Source organism: Vombatus ursinus, unplaced genomic scaffold (assembly GCF_900497805.2).
Source record: "Vombatus ursinus unplaced genomic scaffold, bare-nosed wombat genome assembly UNPS02014825.1, whole genome shotgun sequence".
NCBI lineage: Eukaryota > Metazoa > Chordata > Mammalia > Diprotodontia > Vombatidae > Vombatus > Vombatus ursinus.
Window position 1 is genome coordinate 5,904,115 of NW_020954603.1, and position 26,566 is coordinate 5,930,680.

General features: G+C 50.0%; 2 protein-coding genes across 10 annotated transcripts in view; one reads left to right on the forward strand and one right to left on the reverse strand.

Moving 5' to 3' along the window:
* PRPF38A (pre-mRNA processing factor 38A) lies at nucleotides 1–15,485 on the forward strand. Its single transcript, XM_027838181.1, has 10 exons — nucleotides 1–155; nucleotides 4,608–4,767; nucleotides 7,296–7,417; nucleotides 8,631–8,716; nucleotides 11,603–11,716; nucleotides 13,893–14,005; nucleotides 14,164–14,190; nucleotides 14,408–14,505; nucleotides 14,744–14,792; nucleotides 15,358–15,485. The coding sequence occupies exons 1-10, from the start codon at nucleotides 26–28 to the stop codon at nucleotides 15,398–15,400; spliced, it is 942 nt and encodes a 313-aa protein (XP_027693982.1). The 5' UTR covers nucleotides 1–25; the 3' UTR covers nucleotides 15,401–15,485.
* A 5,619-nt stretch (nucleotides 15,486–21,104) lies between these two features.
* The window catches only part of TUT4 (terminal uridylyl transferase 4), a 57,571-nt gene continuing 52,109 nt past the window's right edge, over nucleotides 21,105–26,566 (reverse strand). For 8 of the 9 annotated variants that reach the window (XM_027837999.1, XM_027837998.1, XM_027837996.1 and 5 more), the window contains 4 exons: nucleotides 25,106–25,206; nucleotides 24,327–24,849; nucleotides 22,642–22,815; nucleotides 21,105–21,610 (listed from right to left, as the gene is read on the reverse strand). In XM_027837999.1, the coding sequence (XP_027693800.1) occupies nucleotides 21,519–21,610; nucleotides 22,642–22,815; nucleotides 24,327–24,849; nucleotides 25,106–25,206 (890 nt within the window). In that variant the 3' untranslated portion in view covers nucleotides 21,105–21,518. The remainder of the gene's footprint in view (nucleotides 21,611–22,641; nucleotides 22,816–24,326; nucleotides 24,850–25,105; nucleotides 25,207–26,566) is intronic. The other variant, XM_027837997.1, reaches the window with a different exon arrangement.

Consider the following 26,566-nt stretch of genomic DNA (forward strand, 5'->3'; position numbering starts at 1 on the left):
GAGGCGGCGCCGAGGGCTTCCCAAGATGGCGAACCGGACTGTGAAGGATGCTCACAGCATCCACGGCACCAACCCGCAGTACCTGGTGGAGAAGATCATCCGGACTCGGATCTACGAGTCCAAGTACTGGAAGGAGGAGTGCTTCGGGCTCACAGGTGAGCGGCTGCGGCTGGGCAGGGTGGCACACAGTGGGAGACCCCGCGAGGCCCGGGCCCCGGACGTCTCCCCGACTCGTCTCGAGCCACCCCGGGAGGCAGCGAGCTCCCCGTCCGGGGAGCTGTCCAGGCAGAACCCTTGGAGCTCGTTGCCGACCCTGACGTTTGGATCGTAACGGTCCCTCGCGTTTCTGTGTCGCCTCCTTTCTTCGAGCACAGCGGGGGTAGGCATTGGAGACGGTTGCTTGATTGACAGATAGGTTTCTGGAGGGCATTTTTGTCTTTGTCCCCAGCATAGCCTCCGGCACATACTAGGTGCTTAGTAACAGTCCGTATAACCGATTCTCCTCTTTCAGACGTGTAAACTCACACTCAGGTGGTAAGCATTAGGGGCGGGATTTGAACCCAGGTTCTCTGACTCCAGACTCTTTCCTCTGCACCTGCCTGGCTCCTCACGATAGATTGCTGTTCATACACGGGTCGCGCGAGATCTCTGAGGTCCCTTTCAATTCTGAGGTTCCGTGATTCTAAGACACTGCATAGCTTGGATGAGGGAAGACCGATGTGATTGTGTTGGGGTGTTTCTGGGTTCCTTCTGCTTGGCCCGAGCAGGGCACAGCAGAGCAGGGAGGTCTGCTTAATGTCAGGACAGACTTGGAGCTGTCTGTGTGTGGTTTAATTCAACAAACGTGTGTTAAGCTTTTTTTACGTGCCACCCACTGTACTTAGTCCTGGGCATAAAAAATCCAAACTGGCCCAGCTCTCAACAGTGTGTATGCAGGTAAATCAATAAAAAATGTATACCTAGTAATTGTAGGAAAAAACAAAACCACTCAGAAACCTAAACTTACCCGTTTTGATCAGAAGTATTATCTCTGGATCTTATAAAAATTCACAAATCTTTTGGTCACTGTACTAGACCCTAGAATTTAGGACAAGGAGTCTCACAAAACCAGAGCTCTGGGTAAGGTCGCCACATATATGCTGAATGTAACCAAACGGATGATTCCTTGTTGCTGTTTTGAAAACTCTCCAAAGAACTGCCCAAGGGATTTTCCTGAAGCACATGGCTGCTCCTACTCAGTAAATTTCAGGGGTCCCTGCTATTTCTAGGGTCACATATGTACTCTGGCATTTAAATCCCTTCACACCTTTCCAGATGTCTTATGTGCTCCTCCTGGATGGGCATTCTGTGGACCAGCCAAACTGTCCTTGCTGTTCTTCACATGTGACATTCCATGTCTCCTCTCTGTACCTTAGTCCCATGCCTTAGAATGCTCTTCCTCTTTATCTTGACCTCTTAGAATCCCTCCTTTCTTTAAAGTTTGGCTCCGCTGCCACCCCTACATGAAGCCCTTTCTGGATCCACCTACCCCAGTTGCCAGCACCCTCTCTCCAAAAATTATGTTGTATTTAGTTTTTGTTTCTATGTAATACATGCTGCCTTCCTTGGTAAGATGCCTTCTCTTTGAGAGCAGCACGTGTTTCAGTTTTGTTTTATATGCCCGGCACAGCGCCTAGCACGTGGTGTTTATGGAGAGTTGATGTTGAAGAGAGATGAGGGCCTGCTTCCCTGGTACCCACACTGTGTCTGGCATGTGGCTGGCAATCAGTCACTGCTTCTTGAATGAATGCCAAGGCAGCTCTTTCAGACGTAGAGGCAGAGCAAGCATGTCTGCCTTGGGAGAATGAGTTTTCTCCCTGGTACCTCCCTGTTCTGGAATCCTTCCCAGGTTTGACATCATATGTGCTAAGGTTCTTCCTCAGCTCTAATATTTTCTTATTTTGAATGACGTACCTGGGGTGTTGGTATGTTGGAGGGAGAAGACATGGTCTTGGGGCCTGGTCAGGCCTTTAGGACAGGGCAATATCCAGAGGTGATGTATATAACATTGTCCATTGATGTGATCTGAAAAGCCAGAAGGGCCCCTTCAAAATAGAGTAATCATGACTGACATTTTATGGTGTTTTAAAATTTGCCAAATATATTACACAGCATCTCCTGGGAGGTAGCTACTTCAGGTAGGATTATCCCCATTTTATAGATGAGGAAAATTGAAATGAAAGAGATTGTCAATTGTCTGTCATCTCTCAGTTAATAAGTGAAGAACCTTAATCTTCCTAACTCCAAATCCCTCTGTCCACTGTGCCTCATTCCCTAAGCCAATGTCACTGCAGCCGCTATGATACCTGGAATATACCAGCAGTGTCGTGTTTTTAGTGACGCTCTCCTGACCCTCATGCCAGTGCCAGCAGGGAGAACAATTTTTCAGGCTGTTATCTCAGAATCCCAGGCTAAAAGAGTTGGAAGGGGACTCAGAAATCATCTAGCCCAATCTTTCTGTTTTACAGTGGGAAAAACTGAGGCCAGGAGAGGTCCCAAAGTGAGTGAGGGTTCAAAGCATAGGGGCTCTAGGCTGCAGAGAGAGCAGGTGGTGGTATAATGGGGCAGCATGGTAGAGTGTGAAGTCAGGCTGGAAAAGGTGGATTGGGGCTAGATGGCAGAAGGCCTTAAATGCTAGTGGAATTTGTAATTCAGTGGCACAGTGGGCAGAGTGCTAGGCCTGGAGTCAGGAGAGGACCTGGGTTGAAATCCTCCCACAAGTTATGTGACCCAGGGCAAACCATTTCACCTCTGCCTGCTTCTGTTTCTTCAACTATAAAATGGGGATAACAACAGCACCTGCTTCCCAGGATTATTGCGAGAACAGAATGTGATTTTGTTTGTAAAGCACTTAGCAGGGTGCCTGGCCCAGAGAAGGTGCTCTATAAATGCTAGCTGTTATAATTATCATTGTTATCATTGAAATTTCTACAGGCATTAGGTTGCCGTTGAAGGGCTTTTGATAGTAGCAGGAAAGGGGATGAGAACCTGGCCTTGGAGTATGTAGAAAGGAAACAGATGGTAAGATGTTGGAGGGGTAGAGTAATTACAGAACTTGTCAACAGATTAGAGGATGTGGGGTACAAGGAAGAGGGAAGGGTGACTGAAACCGTGCTGGCCTTGGGGTCAGGCACCAGTTTGGATCTGGCCTCAGGCATTAGTTGTCTCAATTTGGACAAACCCTGTCTGCCCTCTCTGGGCCTTGGATTCTGCCTCTAAAATGAGAAGGTTGCACTAGGAGACCCCTGAGGTCCCTTCCACCTTTAGATTCGTGCTCCTAAGAGCTCAGGTCTCTTAATTCCCTGTCCTTTGTTCTCTTACTGCCTTCAGATCGAATGCAAAATTCTCTGTTTGCCATTCAAAGCCCTTCATAGCCTACTCATCCTGCCTTCAGGCTTCTTACACCTTACTCCCTGGCATGTACTCTTCTGGCTAGTGTCACTAGCTGTTTTCACCAGCAAGACTCTCCATCCCTAGGCTCTGGGCAATTTTTCTGTGTGTTCTCCCTCCTCGACTTGACCTTCTATGCCTTCCTTCAAGTCCCAACTCAAATTCCATCTTGTCCAGGAAGCCTTCCCCAATCCCACTTACTTCCAGGGCCTTCTCTCTCTTAATGATTTCCTGTTTATCCTGTATAGAGCTTATGTGTACCTTTTTGTTTGCTTGTTATCTCCTCTGATTAGCTTGTGAGTTCTTTGAGAGCAGGGACTGTCAGCCTCTTTTTTGTATCCTTAGTATCCTTAGCACAGGGCCTGGCGCTTAATACATGTTTATTGACTGACTGACTCTGGAAGAACAGGACCTCCTTATTTGTTGCTGGGATTATAAACTTACAGAATCTTTTTGTAGAGCTGTCTGGTAGAAGGTATACACTTGACCCCTAAAAGGGGTGTACTTCCTGCTTGGGGGTTTTCAGTCCATGTTGTATATAATTACAATCAGACTTTACCTAAATGTCCAACAATAAGACGTTAATGTCATAAAATACTTTCATGCAATTAATAGCCTCCAGTGTCCAAAGAATACAGACACATTTGGGAAAACTTTATGAAATGTACAGAGTGCCTAAAAAGCAGCACCCAGAGTGTGGCAAACCCACAGTAACCGTCAGAGGACCAGGAATCCTGAGGAGGGGTAGGAACTAGGTGATATTGCTTGTACCTTGAAACTAATACAGATTGGAGTTACTAAGCAAGGTTAGTTGACTATATATTATATTATATATTGTTTTAAATAATTGAAACAAAGTGAAAGGCCAATACTACATGTTTCCTTATTAAATCGTTTCACATTCCATGATTCTGCATTCCTTAGAACAATGTCCTGGAGTGCCTCTTAGTATCAGTTCAGAAAGGCCAACGACTGTCCTTTTCAGGTTATGGGAATGGGCAGGGCTATTGAGAAGGGAAAGCTACTTTTCCAGTCATTGCCTTAAGGGTTTCATGAGACTTCTTGATGAATATATTGAGCTGAGGACGAAGTTCTGCGTCTGCCCACTGACAGTTCCTGAAGGTTTGTGAGGTTGGCCTTGGAATTCCCTCGTCACTGTGTCGGTCTTCTGGTTTCAGCGGAGCTCGTCGTTGATAAAGCCATGGAATTGAGGTTTGTGGGGGGTGTCTACGGCGGCAACATCAAGCCCACTCCTTTCCTGTGCCTGACCTTGAAGATGTTGCAGATACAACCAGAGAAGGACATCATAGTGGAATTCATTAAAAATGAAGATTTCAAGTAAGTAAGAGACATGCAGACTCTTTCTCTGCCTGAACATCCTGTTCCCCATTCACTGGAACACTGGCGCTTTGGCTGAGGGGGTAGATCTCTAGCATATGACTCTCCATTGGTCTTCTTCCCCCCTGGATTTTGTCCTTGAAGACTGTAACCTCTTCATTTCTTTAGTAATTGTGTCTTTTTTGGTTTTCTTTACTTCTTTATTGAGTTTTAACTTTTCAGTAGCTCTTAAGTAGAAATTGACTTATATTCTAGTGACAAATCCTTTGATAATTCTCTTTGACCTTGGACTCCTCAAAACCTCCTTGGGCCTCAATATCCTTATTAGTAAAGTGAGGAAGGTCCTTTCTAGCTGTAAAGCCCTTTTCTAGGGATGATGTACAGAACCCAATCCCCCCCCCCCCCCACCAAAAAAAAAAAAAAGAATCCCCAGTCACTTTTATCAGAAGTGAGCTAGGAATGTGAGTTTGTTGCATTGGCCAGACCCTTTTAAGAGACTTATCGACAACAAACTGGAGGCTTCCTGGGGGAGGATCACAGCAGGCCAAGTCAGAGAATTTGGCCATGCTGTGGCCTGGAGGGAAGAGTCCTGGGGCTTGGGCTGTCATATGGAAGAGGGTCGGGCTCTTCTTTGTAAGAAGGTGGAGGTTCGGGAGGTGGACTTTAAAAGACCAGGTTGAGCTGTGCTTCAGAAAGAGCTTAGAGGCCAACCACGTTGTTCACAGAAGAACAGCCTGCCTTGAAAGGTCACCAGCTATCCAGTAGAGATATTGCAGAGAGAACCCCTTCAGTGTGGGGGAGGTTGGGCCTGTGATTAACCATGGGATTAGAGGGGAGCAGATGGGCACCTTGCTCTGCCTTTCCTCAGTTAAGGGTTAATCCACCCTCCACTTGAACACCTCCTGTGATGGGGACCTCACTTTCTTCTCATGGCAGACCATAACACGTTGGACAGCTCTAATTGCTAGGAGTCTTGAACTCAGATCAGCTTCTCTCTGATGTTTAATATAGCACAACAGGGCCCTAGAGCGACACAGGCAACAACTACCACAAAAATCACCATTTCATTAAGCTGAGATTATGCAGGAGTGTAAAAACCGTCCCTGAATTCCATTTCATCAATAAGCCGTGCTCTGAACATAATCACAGTAACTCACCTTTCAGCTCTGGGATTCTGGGCAAATCACTTTACCTCTTTAGTCACTCTCACCATAAAAAGAGTGTGCTAACACTTGTACTTCTATCATAGAGGGAGGGGGCAGGAGGAGGGAGAATGTGGAGAATGAGCCTGTGAGTAAGCTCCATGTCAGCCCTACTGTGTGCTGGAGCCATGAGCTGATGCTTCCTGAGCTACATTCTGTGCCTCCTTTGATCCCCATGATGGCGACCCTGGGTGGTAGGCATTGCAATTATCCCTGCTCATTTTACAGTTGAGGAAACTGAGGAGTGAAGCGGGAGTCACAGTGCCAGGAAGTAAGTGGCAGAAGCAGCTCTTTAACCAGGTCTGTGAGGGAGGAGCCTTTGCCTGAAGCTGCTGGCTACAGCTGCTCCTTCCCCCTCTGCCAAATGGGAGATGATCAAAACACTGAGAGTGGACTCATTTACATAAACTCATTCAGTAGCTGTTTATGAAGCTCCTGGGTGTGTGTGTGGCAGGGGGGAAGGCTTGGGATGGTGTTTTTGTGTGTGGGTGTGTGTGTGTGTGTGTGTGTGTGGGTGTGTGTGTGTGTGTGTGTGTGGGTGTGTGTGTGTGTGTGGAAGGCTTTGGATGGTGTTTATTTGGCCCTCCCAGCATTCCTGGGAGGAGAGTGAACCTCAAATGCAAAGGAGTAAATCAAGGCCCATGAGGTAGAGTTACCTGCTTGAGGTCACACAGCTAATGAGTGGCAGAGCCACTTGACTAACAGGCTGTATAGTTTAAAAACATTTTTATTTCATTTTATTGTTCATTTAATAAGTATTTATTTTCTCTCCTTCCTACCCCATTCCCAACTTAAAAACAAAACTCTTGTAACGTGCATAGTCAAAACAAATTCCCCTGTTGGTCGTGTGCATAAATGCATCATTCATCTGTCTGCTCTCTGTTAGGAGGTGGGTAGCAAGCTTCATCCTTGGCCTTCTGGAATCATGGCTGCTTATTGCATGATCTGGGATCTAAAGTCTTTCAAAGTGGTTTATCTTGACAGTTTTGTTATTATTATTGTATAAATTGTTCTCCTGGTTCTGCTCACTTTACTCTGCTTCAGTTAATATAAGTCTTCCCAGGTTTCTCCGACATTATCCCTTTCATCATTTCTTATGGCACATGTAACCTCACTTGTTCAGCCATTCCTCAGTTAATGGGCATCCCCTAACTGTCCAGTTCTTTGTCATCACAGAGGGAGCTGCTACAGATATTTTTGTGCACATGAGGCCTTTGCCATGGCTCTCTTTGGGGTCGGTCTTGACAGGTCACTTGTATGTTCAGAGGGAATTAGCCTTTGCTTGAATTGTAGGGTGGCCACTTATTTCATCGACTCTTCTTTCAGGTACGTCCGCATGTTGGGAGCCCTGTATATGAGGCTGACAGGCACCGCCATTGACTGCTACAAGTATCTGGAACCTCTTTACAATGACTATCGGAAAATTAAGAGCCAGAACCGAAACGGAGGTGAGCGTGGTGCCGCAGGGTTCTGCAAGCCTGGATTAGTGACCCTTGTCAGATTTTAGTTTGATCCACACCTACCCCCCCATGGATCCCCAGCTTTCCCAGTGGCTGCTTAGTTGGAGGGATATCATGAAATCCGGAATTGGCAGGTAAAACCCAAGCTATAGTGAGGAAGGAGAAAGGCCAAACCCACATCCAGTCCTATTGGGAGGACCCTGGGAAAGGGGAGCCCCAGCAGTGGTGCCTGACGCCCCTGGGCCTTTTTTGTCCTTGTAAATCTCCCCCACCCCATCCTCGGGAAAAGGTTTGGTCTCTGCTTACAGCCTTCCATCCTACACTTTGTTGTCAAATGGATCTTCCATAGGCACAGATCTTAACATGTTGGAGCAGATTTAAAGTCCTGTTTGGTTTTTAAAGCTCCTCGCAGCCTGGTCCCCTTCCACCTTCCCAGCCTTCTTACCCAGTGACCCTGGCCTCCTTGCTGGTGCTCACACAACACACTCCGTCCTCAGATTCTGGGCATTTTCCCTGCCTGTGGCCCATGCCTGGGATGTTCTTCCTGCCCCTCTCTGCCTCTTGCCTCGAGGAAGCCTTTTCTGATGCCCCTCAGTGCCAATGCCTTCCCTCGGAGTCCACCCCTGGTTTATCTTGTTTGTCTACAGTTTGTCCGTGGTTGCTTATGCACTGTCTCCCTCATTAGGTTGTGAGCTCCTTGAGAGCAGGCCTGTCTTTTCCCTTTCTCTGTATTCCTAGCACTTAGTATGGTGCCTGGCACGTAGCAGGTGCTTAATAAATGCTTGCTGACTGACTGAATGCTATCTGAAGTATGAATTCCTTTAGCAGCCTCCTCCCACAAGGTGCCATACTTTGGTCATTTGATAAAACAGAGTCAAAGTTCCTTGAGAACAGGGGCCAGCTCTGCTTTGTGTCTCCACGGTCCTAGCTCATTGGGGGAATGTTGGGAGATCTTTGGTGATCGGGAACCTTTTATAGGGTTGCCCATCCTATTGCTGGAATGCTTTAATTTTGAGGAAATTCCTCCTTATATTGAGTCAGAGTCTGCCCACAGGGGCTCTCGTTGTGGCCCTGTTTCTCACCAGCCCGTGTATGTGACTTCGTTGCTTCCTTTCTGCCTCTCCAAATACTGTTATTATTTCTAAGTCCCAGTTCCCACCTGGTGTTCCGTTGTGCTGAACTATTGGATTTTTTCCCCCAGAGTTTGAATTGATGCACGTAGATGAGTTTATCGATGAGTTGCTACACAGTGAGCGGGTCTGTGACATCATTCTGCCTCGGCTTCAGGTAAGAGGAGACGGTCACTTCACACAGGGCTGTCCCCTGGCAAGGTCGTCCCGGGAGCATCCTTGGGGCTTGGGGAGGGGGTGGTGGGTAGTGTTTTGGAAGGAATGACAGGAGCTAAAAATGAGCTGGAAGTGAAAAGCTCAGGCCTTTGGGCACTGCAGATGGGCCTCCTCTTTGGCAAAAGGGAAAACTCAGCCCTAGTGGCTTAAGGAAACACAGGTTACATGGTGTAGTAGGAAGGTTACGGACTCGGGACTCCAGAGATTTGGATTTTGGTCACTGATGGGCCTTGGGCAGGTTGTTTTCTCCTCAGGTCTCTACTACCTCTGAGAAATGAGGGGTCAGACAGATGACTTCTGTGGTCACACGCACAGCCTGCCAGCTCCGAGCCCACACTGTTCAGGTTTCTCTGCTGCCAGAGCAACAGCCTAGAAAGGATCTGGCTGTGCGTCCCTGTGCAATGTCCTGCATGTGCTGGGCTGGTGGTTCCCGTGATAGCTGGGCAGTGGGGGAAGGATGGGTTACAGAGCAGGGCTGTGGCGGCGAAAGCCTCATCAGAGGGACAACCTGGCTTGTTGCGGCCAGGCTGAAAAAGCAGCCAGTCTCGTTTCCCTGTTTGACCCTGAATGAGCTGGGCGTTAAGTCCACCCACCCAGCCGTTGACCCAAGCTCCCACTTAAGTGTCTCCTGAGACCTCGGCTCCAGACTCGGAGACTGTGGTCTGGCCCTGCTGCTTAGAATTGCCCTTTGTGGCCCCCTGCGGGGAGACTCACGCTCTTGGGATTGGGAGGGCTCTCAGACGCTGGTCTGATCCACTTCTAAATCAGGATTTCCTCCAGGACAGCCCTGACCAGTAGCTGGGAAACCTTGGCTTGAGAACCCCTAGGGAGGAGGCGGGACACTCTGTCTCAGGAGGCCCTTCAGCCTGCTTCTGGGCCACTTCAATCGTGAGGAAATTTGAAATCTGCCTCCCAGTGAGGCTGCCTCTGCTTCTCCTAGTTTTGCCTTCTGGGGCCAAGCCAAGGACGTCCAATTCCCCTTTCCCATAGCATGGGGATACGGACTAGATTTAGATGGAAAACTCTTGGGGGGAGGAGGCAGCTTGGCACCTTCTCTGCAACTTAAAGTCTTTAGAGTTGCCCAGAGGGCTGAATTAAGTGACTTTCCCAGGGTCACATGGCCTGGATGCAAAACAGACAGGACTTGAACCCAGATCTTGTTAGCTTTGAGGCCAGCTTTCTATCTACTATGATGCACGGCCTTTCTTTTCAAGATAGCCCTGCAAATGCTGGAAGACTTGTACCATGCCCCCTCCCTGTAGTTTCCCCTGCTATAGGTTAGGTTTGCATAAATATCTGTTTCCGTGGCTATATATGGGGCAGGCAGAGCTCCCCAACTGCACTGGCTGAAGCCAGGCCTTTGTCCCCTGTCTGGAGCCATGGTATTTTTCTGAGTCGGACTGGATCCTAATGGGCCCTCAGGCTAGTGCATGAGCCCTTGTCCCAGGGGCTCACCACCTTGTTTGTGTGGCCTGGTGAAGCCTAGGGGCCCTTTCTCAGAATCATGTTTTTAAATACCCAAGATCAGATATGTAGTTTTACAAAGGAAGCCAATTATAGTGAAATCTAGTCACTCACAAATCTTTATTTGCTGATTTATTTTAGAGAAGGTCGGTTTACTCCAGGTGAAAAACCCTGCTGTAAGAGGGATTGAAGAAAACTGAACTGAGCTTTGGGGCAATGTAGAGGAAGCCACCAGAATTCCAGGGGTTTTGTGGGTTTTGTTCTGTTTTGAAGCCAGTGGTCCATCCTGGAGTCCCAGATCTGGCCTGGCCTTAGGAGTGCTTCTGGCCCCAGCTGCAGCTTTGGGTCTCCTTTTACGTGCTTAGCTTTGACACATGCTCTGTGTAGCCTGAGAAGGGTGTACTAACAGCAATGGATAGAAGGGGCAGAGAAGTTAATTTTGCCTTGATATCAGGGAAAAACTTGCTGAAAATGAGAGCTGTCCCTGGGGGAGCAGGTTTGTTTCTCTGACATTGGAGGTCTTTAAGTGAAGGTGGAATGAATGTTTGTCCAGGTGTTGTAGAAGACTCTCTTGTTCAAACCCTCCCAGCCCCAGACATCCCCTTTGGCCTATTTGGAGACAGTTGAGCTCCCTGGGGGCCCTCCAAGAGGGCTGACCAGAGCCAGGCCGGACCTCCTGTCACTGAATCTGGGTGTCCTCAGTCTCTTCCCATTCTCAGCTCCAAGGCGCTTTCCAGCTGTCCAGTTCTAGGAAGCTCCCTGGGAGGCCGGCTGGACCGAGGAGCCCTGTATGTTATCATTGCCCACCGTTTCTCCTCCCCTTCATGGATACGCTTGGCAAGGCTTGGCGTCTCCAGTTCCTCTCACGTCTGACTTCCAGCCTCCTTCCATCACTAATTGAAGCAGCTCTCTCCAAAGTTACCAGTGATCCTTTAACTGCCAAGTCATTAACTGTCAGGGAGCAGCCCCTTCTCCCATGCAGAAGGGCGCCTCTTCTTGCCTTCCAGCCTTAGAGGGTTGCCCCGGGGGATTGAGCTAAGTGGTTTGCTTGGGATTGCCCAGCCAGAGTGTCAGGGCAGAGCTCAAATCCGGGTCCTCCCGCCTGTGTCCGTGGCTGGCTCTTTTACAGACTATGCCGTGCTGCTTAAATTATTGTTATTCTTTCACCAGAAATTTCTTGGTGTAAATGAGAAATGTTTCTTAGGCTCTGAAGCCTGGGTTGGAGTCCTGGCTTCTGTGGAAGTCCCTGCATCCTGTAGCGCTTCCTCAGGTGTAAGTGGGGGTGATGCTTCTGCTGCCTCCTCACAGGGCTCTTGAGTGGGGTGGAACAGTGCTGGTGCCCTCACCGTTCTGCTCTTTGTAGAAGCGCTATGTGCTGGAAGAAGCCGAGCAGCTGGAGCCCCGCGTCAGCGCCTTGGAGGAGGACATGGATGACGTGGAGTCCAGCGAGGAGGAAGAGGAGGATGATGACGACAAGGTCAGGCCGCGGGGGTGGGCCTCCTGGCTTCTCTTCGGAGCCTCCTCCCCTGTCTGTTTCTGCCACATGGACTGGGCATTCGTGCCCCCTGGTGCTCCACCCTGGCACCCTGCACTCAGGGTCCTTTCTGTTGTACTTCATTAGAGCTCAGCCGCTGAGGCCGGCTCCAGGGGCGGCCGCGGCCTCAGTTAGAGTGGGTGAGACCGAAGGATCCCAGTTTCACTTTGAAGTTTCTGGGGTTGATTCTGTGAACTTGGCTTTGTCTGTCTGTCTGTCTGTCTATCTATCTATCTATCTCTCTATCCGTTTATTTTCAATATTTTGTTAGCTACATTTTAACAATTGATTTTCTTTGTAATTCTATGCATTTTGTTTTGTGTACTTAAAAATACGATTCTGGAAAGGGGTCCATAGGCTTTCCAAGACTGCCAGAGGGGGTCCATGAGCCAGATAAGGTGATTAAAGAACCCTTGATTTCAACAGCTAGACAAGAGGATGGAGAGTACTGGGCTTGGGGTCTGGAGACTCGGGCTTTTTCCTTTGTACCATTCACTGCCTATGTTACTCTTAACCTCCTTGGGCCTTTGTCCTCATCTATGAAAGGGGGATAATAACCTCCCCACGTCCCCAACTTGCTCGGAAAGATGTGTTGAGAGAAGCACATGTGGAGTACTTTATAACTGTTTCCATTATGCAAGTGGGATCCAGCTCTTCTGGATGCCCCCTCACCCCCATAGCCCCCTCAGCTGGAGATCTCTGGCAGCTGTGACACCCTCACTCCCTGTGAGACCTCCCTGGGCTTTGGTTTTCATCCCTAAGGTTGGCATCCTTTCTCCAAAGCCTCTGAGTTAAGTATGATTGCCTAAGGGAAGGGGCAGCAAGTGTGCTGCCCCTCACATTGGAACCAGATGCTTTTCTGGTTTTCTTCCACTAAGTAAAGGCCTTTTTCGTAGCCAGAACACCTAAGAGAGGATGGAATCCTTCCTGCCACCTTTGGCAACTGGTGCCTGGAAGCCCCAGTAGCTGTTTCAGATGGGCAGCCATAAAGCTTCTGTTTTGGGGGGGCTCACTGTTTACTGAGCACTCCAGCGTGCCAGCTGCGCTGCGGGCCCTCTCAGATAGCGCGAGTGCTCCGCTGGGCACTGTGAAGATACAAAAGAAACTGGTGACTAGCGCCTTGCCCTCAAAGAGCTTAGAGTCTAAGAGGGAAGATGAAACAGATGCCTGTGGAAATGTATCCATGGGCCAGCCAAAGACTGGTGAACTCCAGGGCAGTTTCTGGAAAAAATGGTAGATACTGCCCCTTAACAGCATAGTGCCTGGCACATAGTAGGTACTGTGTCCGTGCTTTTTGACATTCTCTTAGCTTCAGCAAGCACTTGTTAATTGCCTGCTGTGTGCCAGGCGCACACAGTGACCGAGACACCGGCAGGTACACAGAAGTCAGTATAGAGGTATACAGAGCACTCACTGCCAGGGGTGGAATCAGGAAGGGCTTCCAGGAGGAGGCTGTGCCCCTTATGTTAGTGTGGACTTCTTTTTTGGAAAAAGAATCTTAATATTTTAAACGTTGTTGTCAACAACAACCTTTCTTTCCTAAGCCCCGTCAAGCTTTCTGCCCCTTGTAGTTATTTAAGTGTAATTAAGAAAACAGAGCCTTGGTTCTGTGGATGTTGTTTGAGGAGGGCAGGACATTGTGCCCTCAGTCCTGGGGCGTCGAGGTCCGTCGCTGTGTGGGGCTGAGTTCTGCCATCAGTTTGATTGTGGCTTTCTTTCTGTTTTCATGCTCAGCTGATGTCTGTCTTACTGTATTTCCCTGAATTCCTCAGATCAGTCCTTCCCTATGACACAGTAATGTCTTGGCACGTGCCAAGTAGCTCCCCCATCAAGAGATGTTGTGTGTGGTGTGGGGGTGTGGGTGTGTGTGTGTGTGTGTCGTGTGGCTGGTTTCCTAAAGGCAGGAAGAGGTGGACTTGTTGATGGGAAGTGGGAAGGCGTTCTAATAATCTAGAATCCAACGGGAACTAGAGAAAAGAAAGCGTAACAGGAGTGTAAGCCTTTGATTTGGTGGGCTGCCGTTGGCACTACCAGCTCGATGTCCCTCGTGGCTCTCAGGGGTGACTTCGTTGCTGGGGCCCGTCAGCATGCTGATCTACCTGTGGTTTGCCCGTTCCAGCTGGAGAGGGCCCCATCCCCAGATCACCGCCGGCGAAGCTACAGAGACCTGGACAAGCCCCGTCGCTCCCCCACGCTGCGCTACAGGCGAAGCCGGAGCCGCTCTCCAAGGAGGTGATGTGTGCGGGGGGAGACGGCCCTTCTGTTAGGAATGAGTCACTTGTGTGGCCCTGAGGCTGTGGTTTGCATGGGGTCGAGGGGCCACTCCACGCTGTGTGGAGATCAGCTTGGGTACCCCACACTCAAGAGAATTGTCTTTTCTCTCCTTACAGGCGCAGCCGATCTCCCAAAAGGAGGAGGTAAGACTTTTACTCATCTGGGAACTGATTCGGTTCCGTTTTAGCGGACATTTAGTAAATGTTGCTGTGCGCAGAGGCTTGGGTTAGAATCCTGCCTCTGCCGTAGTCTGTGTGAGGCCTTCTCTCCAGGCCTTGGGTGCTAGGACTGGGCGATCCAGCTCCACATTTTGGGGTCTGGAATCGTTACGAGACTTGTTCTAATGCCGTGTCCCCACAGTCCATCCCCCCGTCGAGAAAGACACCGCAGCAAGAGCCCTCGACGCCACCGGAGCCGATCCCGAGAACGGCGGCACCGCTCCCGATCCAAGTCTCCAGGTATCTGGACTCTTCCGGGCCAGTCTTGTCTAGCCACTGAGCGGTAGGGTCCAAACTGCCGGTCCCTCATGCAGGCCTTCCCACTGGGGCTGGGGCTTTAGGCTGCCATTCACAGAGTCGTGGGCTGCTGACAAGGCCTCCCACAGGCCGCCCTCCTGTGGGTCCAGGAGGAGGCTGTGCTGGAGCCGTTTTCCTGGGAATGCCCATCTCACTCACCGTCCGTCCTTCCCTCTCACAGGTCACCACCGGAGCCACAGACACAGAAGCCACTCAAAGTCCCCTGAAAGGTACCCTCACCAGCGTTACGCTTCACCCTGAATTCTGGAATGGGGGGGGTCACAGACACACAGACACGTTAGCCTGCTGTAGTAACACTGGACTTGGAGGCAGAGACTAGGTGCTTATAAGCAGCCCGACTGTGAAGTGGGTCACCTTCCTTTTCTTGGCGCCACCTGCCTCACAGGGTTGTAAGAAAGCCAAGCCCCTTGTCGGCCTTAAAGTGGTATGAGTCCTAGGGGACAGTCTGCCCCCGAGCCTGCACAGCCAACGGGCAGAGCCCTTACCCAGGTGTGCCTCTCCTGTGGCTTCCACGGGGCCTCCCCCAGTGGAACGATCTTTTCTTCCTGTTTTCGGTGTTTAGCACAGTGTCCCACACACGGTAGGTGCTTAATCAGTGCCTATTGACCTCGCCCTTTCTGCTCACCTCCCACTTGGTGCCCTCCATGGTCCTCATCGAAGGGCAGGTCTGTGTGCTTAGACCCTGTGCACAGCAGGTGCTTCACAGGCGTTCACTGATTAAGGGAGTGAACCCTGGGCAGGTGCAGAGTGGAGTCCTTTGTGCTGTTCTTTCAGGTCAAAGAAAAGCCACAAGAAGAGTCGGCGAGGGAATGAGTAACGGATGCCGCCTGACCAGTGTCTCCTGCCCACGTGGCCAGCCCGGAGTGGCCCCGCCACCGTGGCTGCCGCCGCCCTCGGCCCCTTCTGTGGCTCTTCCCTGCCCCTGCCCCCGTTTCTGTGACTTTTTTTTTAACTGGCCTAAGCCGAGCCATGCTGAGTTTCTTGTGACGTGAAGACTTATTTTGGACCCTTCCGCATTTGTCCGGTGGAAGAATAGGATGTTTCGCCCTAAGGGCCGCCATGACTCCTTTTGTACCCCATTTCCTTTTTTTTGGATTATATGAGGTTTATCTGCAGACAGATTAAACTGATCGACTAGGGTGCAGTGTCCCGGCTCTTTCCTTCACTGACTTGGTTATTAAACATTACGTAGTCCTGTTTAGCAGCCTCCGCTTCGAGACAGCTGGCAGACAGGACAACCTGTTTCTTGTGGGGCAGTGGAAAGAATGTGGGTTGAGATTCCATGGACTTGAGTTTGAATTCTGGCCACATGACCTTGGGCAAACTCTTGAAGGAGATAAGATGTAGGGGGTTGGCCTTGATAATTCCTGGGGCCCCTCCTCATTCTGCATCCTATAAAACAAAGTCTTAGAGTGGTCCAGCCTGGCTTGTCAAATGCTTTGGGCATGGAGATGACAGTCACCACAGACTTCCGGTTTCATGGACAGGGTAGCGAAAAAATGGTATACGGGCACCTGTGATGTCAAGGTTAATTATTTCTATTCTATTTTATAAAGTGTATAACCACTTACTCTGGGCAGGGTCCTGTGTTCAGGGCACAGATGAATGAGTCACATTTTCAATCCTCAGGGAGCTTAACCATCTAGGGGGGAGATAAGAAATGCACACAAGTGACTGACTTAGCAGAATGATCGGTGTGTGTGTGTGTGTGTGTGTGTGTGTGTGTGTGTAAAATAAGTACAAACCAATAGTTATGACTACTGCAGGCTGAGAGTGAGCCCTGCTGGGTGGGAGGGTCTGAGAGCCGGCAGCACCAAGCTAAGCCCTGCCCAGGGGAATGTTTAAAAGCATGAGTGGGTGTGGAGAACAGTTCAGGAAAAGGATCGATCAGCATGGGCAAGCAGGAAAAGGCAGAATAAGTGTCAAGGACACCAAGTAAGTCAGACACGAGAGGCCTTGAATGCCAAATTTGGGCAAATGGACTTCTTGAAAAGGCTTTTCCGAAGGGGAGTGATCATCAGATTTTACGTGTGCATTAGGATGATACACGGTGGTACGTGGTAGGTGAAGCTCCAGCATGGAGTGCTTGTGTAGCACACTCATAAACAGCTCTGGTTCTAGAATGGGAGAACCAAGGCAATTTCTGTCATACAGTGTGGGCATGTGGCCAAGCCTACCAGGCAAAGTGGCCAAGCAAGGGAATGTTGTATTGTGCAGGTGACAAAGTTGGGAGGGGAAGCTAGGACATTGGAGAGCCCTGATTGGACCACACTGGAGGCCCTAAAAGGAAATCTGCAGACCAGAATACTGGGCCAAATCAAGTAAGAGGGGATTTAGTAGGGATAAATGCGAAGTACCATACTTGGGTTCAAAAAATCAACTTCCAAATGTGAGACAAAGATGTGGCTGGACAGAAATTCATCTGAGAAAGTTCGGGATTGGGGACAAAGGATTCAGTGGGGTCCAGGTTCCATAGGAGTCAATAGTGTGATGTGACAGCCAAGAAAGGCTACATTGAGAAGCCTCCTGCCGAGGACCAGTGAGTTCTTGGAGGTGGGCACTGCGTTTTTTCATTTCTTTTGTACCCCCAGGGTTAGCATAGGGCACATGCACAGTAAGGTTGGTTGAGTGGTTGAATTCAGCACCGAGGAGGCCACACCTCGAGTACTATGCTGTATGTTCTAGGAGCCACATTTTCATGAAGATGGTAATAAGCTTCCAAGTGTTTCAAGGGAGGGCAGTCAGGTTGGTGCAAGAACTCAGGTCAATGCCACGAGGGTTAGTTATCTGGAGGAACTGTAGACATTAGTCCTGGAAAAAAGAAGACTGATGGGGTAGGGGTAGGGTGGGGGGACACACACCAGTCAGTCAACACGAAGTGCTTAATTTGTGCCCAGCATAGAGGAGTTCACATTCTAATGGTGGAAACTCTGTGTACATAGATACATACATGAGATGCACTAAGTGGACAGATGGTGATCAAAAGGGAAGGCATTCATTAGCTGGGAAGGCCTGAAGGAAGTGGGGTTCGAGCAAAGTCTTTGAGGTGGCAGAGCATTCCAGGTATGGAAAGCCGGTGCAAATGGAGAGACTGGAACCCAGAACAAAGTCTAGGAAGGCTGGAAGGTTGGCAAGGCCCAGCTTACAAAGAGTTTTGAAGGCCAAGCTATTCCCTCGGAGGCCACAGGATGCTGCAGGAGCTCAATGAGCACGTCTCAGGAACGGTACCATCAGACTAGGCTTTAGAAAAATCACTGTGGCAGATGACCGGAGACAGATTGTAGTGGAGAAGGCAGGGAGGCCAGGCAGGAACGCGACTGCTGCCAACCAGGCAGAAGATGAGGGAGTGCACTATGGTGGTTATGTTGGAGGAAAGATGGGGACAAACACGAGATGGGAAATGACAAGCCTTGACAATACGCTGGCTATATGGGGGGGAGGTGAGGAATTGAGTGACAACAGGGTTGAGGGCTGGCTGGCTGACTGGAAGAGAGGAGGGCTTAATGGGGGAAAGATCAATGAGTTCAGTTTGGACATGTTGACTTTGGGATGTCTCTGGGACACCCAGATCAAGATGTCCAAGAGGCAGCTGGAGATTGATTACTGGAGCTCAGGCAGGAGAGAGGTTAGGGCTGGATATATCTGGCAGTTCTCTGCAGAGATAACGGAGCCAATGGGATCTGACAAAATCACTGAGATTGTTTAAAGTGAAAAGAGAAGGGGGCCCAGATCAGAGCTCTGGGGGACACCCACAATTAATAAGAATAACATGGAGAAATGGAAGCTAACTGAGGGTGGGAGAACCAGGAGAGAGCAAGAAGGATGTGAGCACACAGGAGGGGATCAGCCGTGTCAAATGCTACAGAGAGGTAAAGAAGGATGAGGACAGCCGAGAGAAAAGGCCCCAGATTTGGCATTCCAGAGATCCTCCACTTCAGCTGAATGAAGAGGTCAGCAGCCAGACTACAGAGATTTAGAGCTGAGTGAAAGGAAGGGAAGGGAAGACCCCAGGAGGAAATGGCTTTCTCAAGCAGTTTAGCAAAAAGGGAAGAGAGATACAGGACAAAAGCTAGACAGACGGTAGGATTAAGTAAGTGAGGGTTCTTTACATGGGAATGTTCATAAACTGTAGAGAAGGAGCCACTTTATCAGGAGAGATTGAAGATGGGAGAGGGTGGGGGTGATAGAGGGTAATGCTGGAGAAGATGGCATGAAATGGATTACCGGTGTGTGTGGAGGAGCTTAGCCTAGGCAAGGAGCAGGGCCACGTCTTCATTGGACACTAGAAGGAAGGAGATAGGGCAGAGATGTCTGAGTCATGTTAGATGGCGGGGGCAAAGGGAAGGCTTTCTATAAACGGTCTGTTGTGGTCAAAGAATTAAGCCTTTTTCTCCTTGGTCCCAAAATGCAGGACTGTGCACAACGGATTGAATTTGCAAAAAGGCAGATTTAGGGTTGATGTATGGCAAAAATTCTATTGTAACTACCTGGAGAGGTGAGTGCTGGCTGGCAGCTTCTGCAGGGGAGGGGGGCTGCTGGTGCTGGTCTGCATTGGCCAGCTGGCCTCCAAGGGCTCATCTAGCTCAGCGATGGTGATGCCATTCACCCAACACTGAACAGGAGAGCAGGAGCTTTTACAAGGCTCTTAGGTCAGTTCTCAGGTCTCAGTAAGGCCAGGGGGCCGTGGGGCACATCAAGGCCTCCGCGGTCGCCAAACTGGACTGGCAGAAGTCAGCATTCGTAGAGACTGTGAAAAGATCACCCAGTCCACCCTGCTGACTTCACAGATGAGGACGCTGAGACCAGAAGTGAAAGGATGAAGAGAGAGCGAGAACGGACTGAACCCAGGACTGCGTTGCTACTTGTACAACAACAGCCTCCCTCCTCGTGGTTACATCAGGTCAATCCAGCTTTTAATCCTAATTAGGAAGACTATTAAAGGTCCAAATGATGTAACACAGACAAACCCCGTGCTTTCTGCCTTTAGCCCAATACCAGTACTGTACAGGAGGATCGGTTTCCCCCTTTTGGTTCATTGCCTCTGTGTTCACACTGCTTTTAACAAAAAAGCAGACTGAGTAAGCCAGGTTCTTCCCACCTCCTAGGTAAAGGCAGAGTCAGATGCGTTACACATTCAGGGCAGAGCAATATATTCTGCTCTGAGACAACACGCAGGTAGCGGGGCACGATGGACGATAGTATTCGATTTGGAGTCAGGAAGATCTGAATTCAAATCCTGCCTCAGATGCTAGCTGCAAGTCATTTGACCTGACTCCTCATCTGATAGTAATGGCATCGCCCTTCCAGCGCTGTTGTGAAAACCAAATGAGATAACCCATGCAAAATGCCGTGCAAACTAACTTTCAAAGTGCTATAGAACTGCTATTACTGCTATAATTCTATGCAGACATATCTTATGAAAGTTATTTAGGGACAATAATGATGGTCTTCTCCCTTCCTTCCCCCCAAGTGCTTGAGTTTTCGCAGGGACACAGAATCAGGTTCTTTGCACCCCAATCCCTGAATTACTTAGGGCGCCAGGGTTGCCATTCCAGGTGCCAAGGACAGAGGAGAAAACCTGAGAGGCATCATGGTGCAATGGGAAGAAGGCTGGATTGTGTCCAAGGCCCTGGGTTCAAATCTCAGGTGAGCCTGTTTTTCATGTTTTGTAAAAAGAAGGGGTTGGACCAGCAGTCTCTAAGGCCCTTCCAATTCCAGGGCTGTAATTCGATGATGATGATGATGATGATGATGATGATGATGATGATGAAAGAGAGAACACTTTGCCCCAGCACTCCAAGGTTTCCCAGCTGCTTGCCTCGCTCCCCTCGAGCATCCTACACTACCTATCGTCAGAGACACAGCTTGGCCTGGTGGGTCGCCTCAGGAACACCTGGGCTCCAGTCCTGCCTCTGACATGTCCTGGCTCGTGGGGGATCCTGGGTAAGTCTTGCCTCACCCCTAGGGCCCCAGGCAGCTCTCTATGCACCTGAGCAATCAGCACCAGTCAGCACTAACCACCCCAAAATCACCAGAGAGAATCGTCTATCCCAACACGTAACTGGTGTTGGCTGCGGGGCGCTGGGGCATGCCTCCCCTCAAGACTGAAGCATGGGACCGGAGGAGGTCCTGGCTCCACAGAGGTGACGTGAGTAATAACAGAGTGGGATTGGAACCCAGGCCCCCCAACTCCAAGGCCATCATTTGCCCAGTCTCTCCACAAAGCCAAGGGCAAAGCTTAGCCCGCCTGTTGTTTTCTGGCCTATTTTTTTTCCCTTCAAAGATCTTGCTAGGGACCTCGCCATAGTCTGTGAATGAAATCTGTCAACTGCCCCGTCCATCATCTCAGCGTGCAACTGGCCAAATCTGTGTGGCTCAAGAAGGGATCTGGCAAAACAAGGCTTTCTCCACATACAGGTAAGAAGAACAACTCCAACGCTTTCCCTCTGAAGGCTCAACAGATGAGGATGGAGAAGAAAAAAATCTGGACCCCTGTTGTTGCAATTTTGTTTTATTTTTTTCCTTTTAAAAAGTTTTTGGCACTACATAGTTCTGTAAAGAATAGAAGTGACAAATTGTAAAACACATGAAATCCCTTCCTAATTCTTATTTTAAGAACAATATATATAAAGTCTGAAGCAACCAAAGTATGAATACAGCTAATAGAAAATAAAGAACTTAATTTTTTTTTTTAAATTCTCTCTTTTTACAGTTCATCAAGGTAAAACAAAACACAAAAGTCCCTTAAAAATAGGGTAATAAAATAGATGAAATTTGTATCACTCATGTTGGTGATACGAGTAAAAACTATAGCTTGTATCTATATACAAATGATACACTTTAAAAACAGTCTTAAATTTAAATAATCTGTATCTAAACAAGTTGTGTTAAAATGTTAAATCCAGGACCTGATTTGCTTCGATTTCCATGAAATGTCATTTCTTCTGCTGGATGTAGTTCAAGCTGAGGGACGGGTGCCCTTGAGACAGCAGAGGGAATCTCGGGTTGCTTGGCATCAGTGGGCTAGCTGCAAACCAACCAGAACAAAGGGGATTTATTTACGTTACAGTGCATTTCCTCTCGGTGGGTGCCTGGGGACATGACTACACCTGTGAGGACTAGGGGCCTACTTGGCAGTCTACTGGAGTAGGTGGAGACTAACCAGGACCCTCAAGTGACTTGGGCCTATTTATTTGCTCCCTGAAGAGCCGATAAATGACCTTTATCTGGTGTTATACTTTTTCCTGATGTTATAAGAACAGGGGAAGAGGAAATACATCACATTAACCTTCATTTCAATAAGACAAGGGTTGGGGGGGAGGTGGAGGACAGGGAGAAGAGGTTGACAGGGACACACTTCTGATGTCCCCCCCCAGAGCCCTATGTGACGGGACTTTCTTCCAACCTAGGTGGAAAGACCCTTATCACATGAGGGACTAGAGGGAAAGGTCAGGCTTCTCTCATCCCCAAGCTCAGTGCTCCTGGAGGTCCAGGGCAACCACATGAAGGAACATGGTCTCCAGCTCCCTCTTCTAGAAGACTCTCCCCAGTGTGGGCAGAGACTTCTGACTTGAGAACAGCTGGCTGGGCAGTGAGGAAGGTTCTGGTGATGTGAACCATAGGACTTCAGTGTACCAAGTATTGAGTGAGACTTATGAATCGTCAAACCTGAAGCTCACAGCAGGGGGCATGCAGGGCACTATCCTTCTGATTGCCATAATGAGGGTAGGAAATAGTTTCTCTGTTTCTCTAGAAAAGCCCCTCACCAACTGAGGAATAAAGCCCAGACCTCATATGTTGCCTGTAAGAACCAAGATGACTTTTAGGGGAAACAATACAACTGTGACTCTAAATTCCGCTTAGCGGGGAGGCTCACCACCCATGGCCAACCCTCCATGGGCCGCCGGCCTGCCCACTGCCCTCTGGGCCCAGCACCCCCAGCCTGGCTCCCTGGAGGAGTGGGCTCAAGAGCCACTCGCAGGTTCCTATCTAAGACTCTGGTCGGCCCTACACAGACGCGGCAGCCCTGCCCGGCCGATGGCATGTGACGAGTGGTACCTGTAGGGTAGAAAGCTTTGTTCGGCTGAAAGCTGGCGTTCCCCTGCTGGAGGAAGTTCTGAGGCATGCCGCCGTAAGGCCACGACGCTTGGAGGATGGGGAAGTGGGCGGGGGCCCCGTGATCCCAAGGAATCGGAGGGGTCAGTTTTGCAAATTGTCCTTGAAAGCCCTGATCTGCTTTCCAAAGGAAAGGAAAAGACAGATGTGTCAGAACTCGGGGTCCAGCATCTCAGCAGTCTGAAGGCCGCTGTTTCCCTTCCTCAGCTCCACAGAGAACGTGGAACCTCTCTACTTGCCCTAAAAATCCCAGCCTACAATGCCCCTAACATGGGCCATCCAGCATCCTAATCTCCTGGGACGGCTTAGTCAACTGTTAGGTATTCATCACTGTTACAAATTTTCTCTTCACTCTGAGCAAAATCTGTCTCTCTGGGGTCCTGAGATGGTCACAAGCAAAAGGGTGGAAAAAGCCCTGGGTTTCAGCCCCGGCTGAAACCAGAAATTCCGCTGTGGAACCCAAGGCAAGTCACTCCATCTCTCCAGGTCACAATTTCTTCTTCTGTTACATGGGGGTGGGTGGGGGGAGCTTCAAAGATGCAGACTGAGGCTTGGGGTAAAAAAAAAAAAAAAGGCTCTAAACAACAATCCCGATTCGCCCTTTCCTCACAAGGATTCTGTGATGCAGCTTCTCCAAGACTGATTGTCCCTATTTTACAGATGAAGAAACCAAGACTTCCAGGTAGGTGAAGGGACCTGCCCATGGTCACTCAGCCAGCAAGGAGGTGAGATGGGAGGCAGACTGGGCTTCCCCTCAATGCTGGACGCCCCCCAGGGCTGAGGGGGAGGGGGAATTTCCCTGGAGGCCAAGCTTGGCGGGCTAGTGCTGAACTCCCCACCCACTGAGCCCGAGCAGCCCTGTGTTCCAGACTCCCAGACACTTTGTGCGCTCGGGCTTACTGGGGGCAGGAATCGGGCAGCACTCAGCATTAGGATCCCCGCTTTTGGGGGTCTCTTCTGGGATTTCATCCATGAAGGGACTCCTCATGGGGGCACATCTACCATCCATCTGCAATCCCCTCCCTCAGAGAGTGGTCTGGAGGACCACAAGACTCAGTGACCTGTCCAGGGGCCCCTGCTATGAAGAAGTGTCAGAACAAGGACTGGAACTCGGGATTCCTGAATTCAATTCCTGTGCTTTCCCCACCATTTCAGGCTGCTCTCAAATCCCTAATACGATGCGAAGAAAAATTGACTTGGAGCGTATTTAACTTGGGGCCTTGGATGTCTGCTCTCAAAGTTATAACACATTTATCAGGTTTTGTCGTCTGAACTCTAACTATATTTCGAGGAACGACACTGTCCATAGTAACATTCCTAAACAGGGCAGTTTTCTGATGAACACTAGGACTAAATCGAGGACTTTATTCTACAAAAGTTCCCCAGAATCACAGCCGGTCAGAGCTTCAAGGTCATCCAAACCCAATGCCCTCATTTTTCATATGAGGAAACTGAGGCTCTGAGGGAAGGAGTGACTTATACCCGGCCACACAGCCAGTGAGGGCAGCTCCCAAGACTCCCGAATGCACAGCCCCAACACCACACCACCAGACTGCTGCTCTGTGACCCCGTGACCTTCAACACTCCACCCGCAGCCACAAAACCAGAGAGGGAGGAGGAAGGGTTACCTGAGTTCCCCACTGCACCGTTGTTCACCAGTGAGTTTGGAGCCACGGGGCCGTGCCAGTGTCCCTCATGAGAAGTGGGAATGCCCAGGGGGGGCCTGGCAGCGGGCTGGGCAAAGATGATGCTGGGGTCGTTCAGACTCACAGTGTTCTGGTTGTTGGCGGTGCCACTGCCACCAGACTGCATGGGAAACGGGACGCCGGCGGGGTGGGCAGGGTTCCCTGGTGCCGAGTGGATCACAGGGCCGTGGATCGGCCAGGTGGCGCCTGGCAGAGGGATGGGGTGGGGGTGGGGGTGCACCTGCAGCAGTCCCAGGTTGTGCAGGGCAGAATACTGACCTGGGGGCGACTGGGGAAAGTTAAACAAAGGCAGTTGGACCTGATGGGGCGGCTGGGCCGCCTGCGGTGGGCCATGCTTGGGCTGGGCTATGGGCTGTGGCGTGGTCTGGGCAAGAGAAGCTGGCTGAGAAGAGTTCTGGGGGAATGGCGGGGGCTGTGGAGAGTAAGATGACGGCTGTGAATCAGACTGCAGAGAAGAGAGAGAGTTCCCAGTTAAATCCGAGAGGTTTGTTATGAACACCCACACAGCACAGACCACGGGCTAGCCACAGGCGCTTCTCCCACCACAGCCACGTGAAGGATGCCACTGACTGTACAGAAGGGGACACGGAGGCTCGGAGAAGTCACCCTGAGCGGGGGCCCCCAGGAGGGACCCCTGGCAGCCCGCCACCAACCACGGGCAGACGCTGCCAGCCTTCGGCTCTCCGGGGACTCGCACTTACGCATTCAGAGGGCTGCCTGGTCCGCAAGGGTCGGTCGACTTGTTGCTGGACTGAGCCAGCCACTGCCGGGGCGCTGACAAGGCTGCGTACCAGCTGGGCACCTAAATAAGGAACAGCACGGAGACCTGAGCCGGCAATGACCAGACAGACACCTGATACTTCTTACTCGACAAGCTGGGTCACGGTGGAAGGCGCACCAGGCTCGGGGAGAGCTGGGTTCGAATCCTGGCTCTGACATGTAACATCTGAGGTTCTTTTGACAAATCCCTCCCTGTGCCAAAGGGCCCCAGCCCTTGGACTGTGCTCGTGCTCTCTGGGGGTTGGAAGAAGACGCTAAGGGCTGTTTCTGAGCCGAAGAAAAGAGAAGGGACGGCTGTCCGGCGGTGAGGGTGCTCAGACAAGGATGCTTACAAAAGCTCCCTTCAGAAGGATTATGTCTTGGAGGGCTTGTGGGACGTCGGGCACACTACAGCATTATTGGTGGAGCTGAGCTGTGGATGAACACAACCATTCTGCAGAACAATCTGGAATTATCCAAATAAAGCAACTAAAATGTCCATGCCCTTCGACCCAGAAAGTCCACTCCTAAGCATATACTCAACGAGATCAGTGACAAAAAGGTTCTACAAACACCAAAATATTTATATCAGCCTTTTTGTGGTAGTAAAGAACTGGAAATAACAACAGATGCACATCCATGGGGAAGAGCCAGACAAACTGTGGTCAGCAAAGGTAATGAGATATGACTCTGTTTTAAGAAATGGCAAATCTGCTGAATGAGAAGAGGGCAGAAAAGCACGGGAAGACCGACACAATGTCACCAGCAATGGAAGTGGAAAGGACAGTGACTACAAAACGATCTCAATCAACGTTGTGCCCATTCCAAGAATAACCGAGAATAAGCCTGGCCCCAAATAAGGACCATGGAAAGACCCTTCCTCCTCCCAGTGTAGAAGTGGGGGAGGAGGGACCCCCGGCTGTGGAACACTGCAGATGCTGTCAGATTTGTCAATGGATTGGTTGGTTTTGCTGAAATTTTTTCTTCCTTTTTTTTTTTTTTTTTTGGGGTAAAAATTCTTTGTTATGGTTTTCTGGGAAAGTGAAAGACACAGAAGATATATAAGTGAATGAAGACAAAAGATAGCAATAAAAAGCATTTTCTTTTTTTTTATAAAAAAGGAATACATCCTAGTCCAGGCAGTTGGAAGTGTAGACAGAACAAGAGCAGCTCTCATGAGGTGCCTTCCTGGCCCCCCGCTCCACCCGGCCTGGAGGACTGTGCTCCCCAAGCACGCCTGCCTTTGCTCAGGCATGGTGTCCACCACAAAGGGCTCTGGAGATCAGATGTCTACCCATCCTTGAAGCCCAGATCACAGGCTAGCTGTCCTTCTGCCCCAGCTAGAGATCGAATCTCTGGGCAAAGCACTTGCACAGAGCCTGCACGCAGTAGGGCTTCGTAAA

Coding starts and splice junctions, on each gene's coding strand:
- PRPF38A (XM_027838181.1), top strand. CDS start 26: ATGGCGAACCGGACTGTGAAGGATGCTCACAGCATCCACGGCACCAAC. Junction 4,768..7,295: donor ATTAAAAATGAAGATTTCAA/GTAAGTAAGAGA, acceptor CTCTTCTTTCAG/GTACGTCCGCATGTTGGGAG. Junction 14,191..14,407: donor CGATCTCCCAAAAGGAGGAG/GTAAGACTTTTA, acceptor GTGTCCCCACAG/TCCATCCCCCCGTCGAGAAA.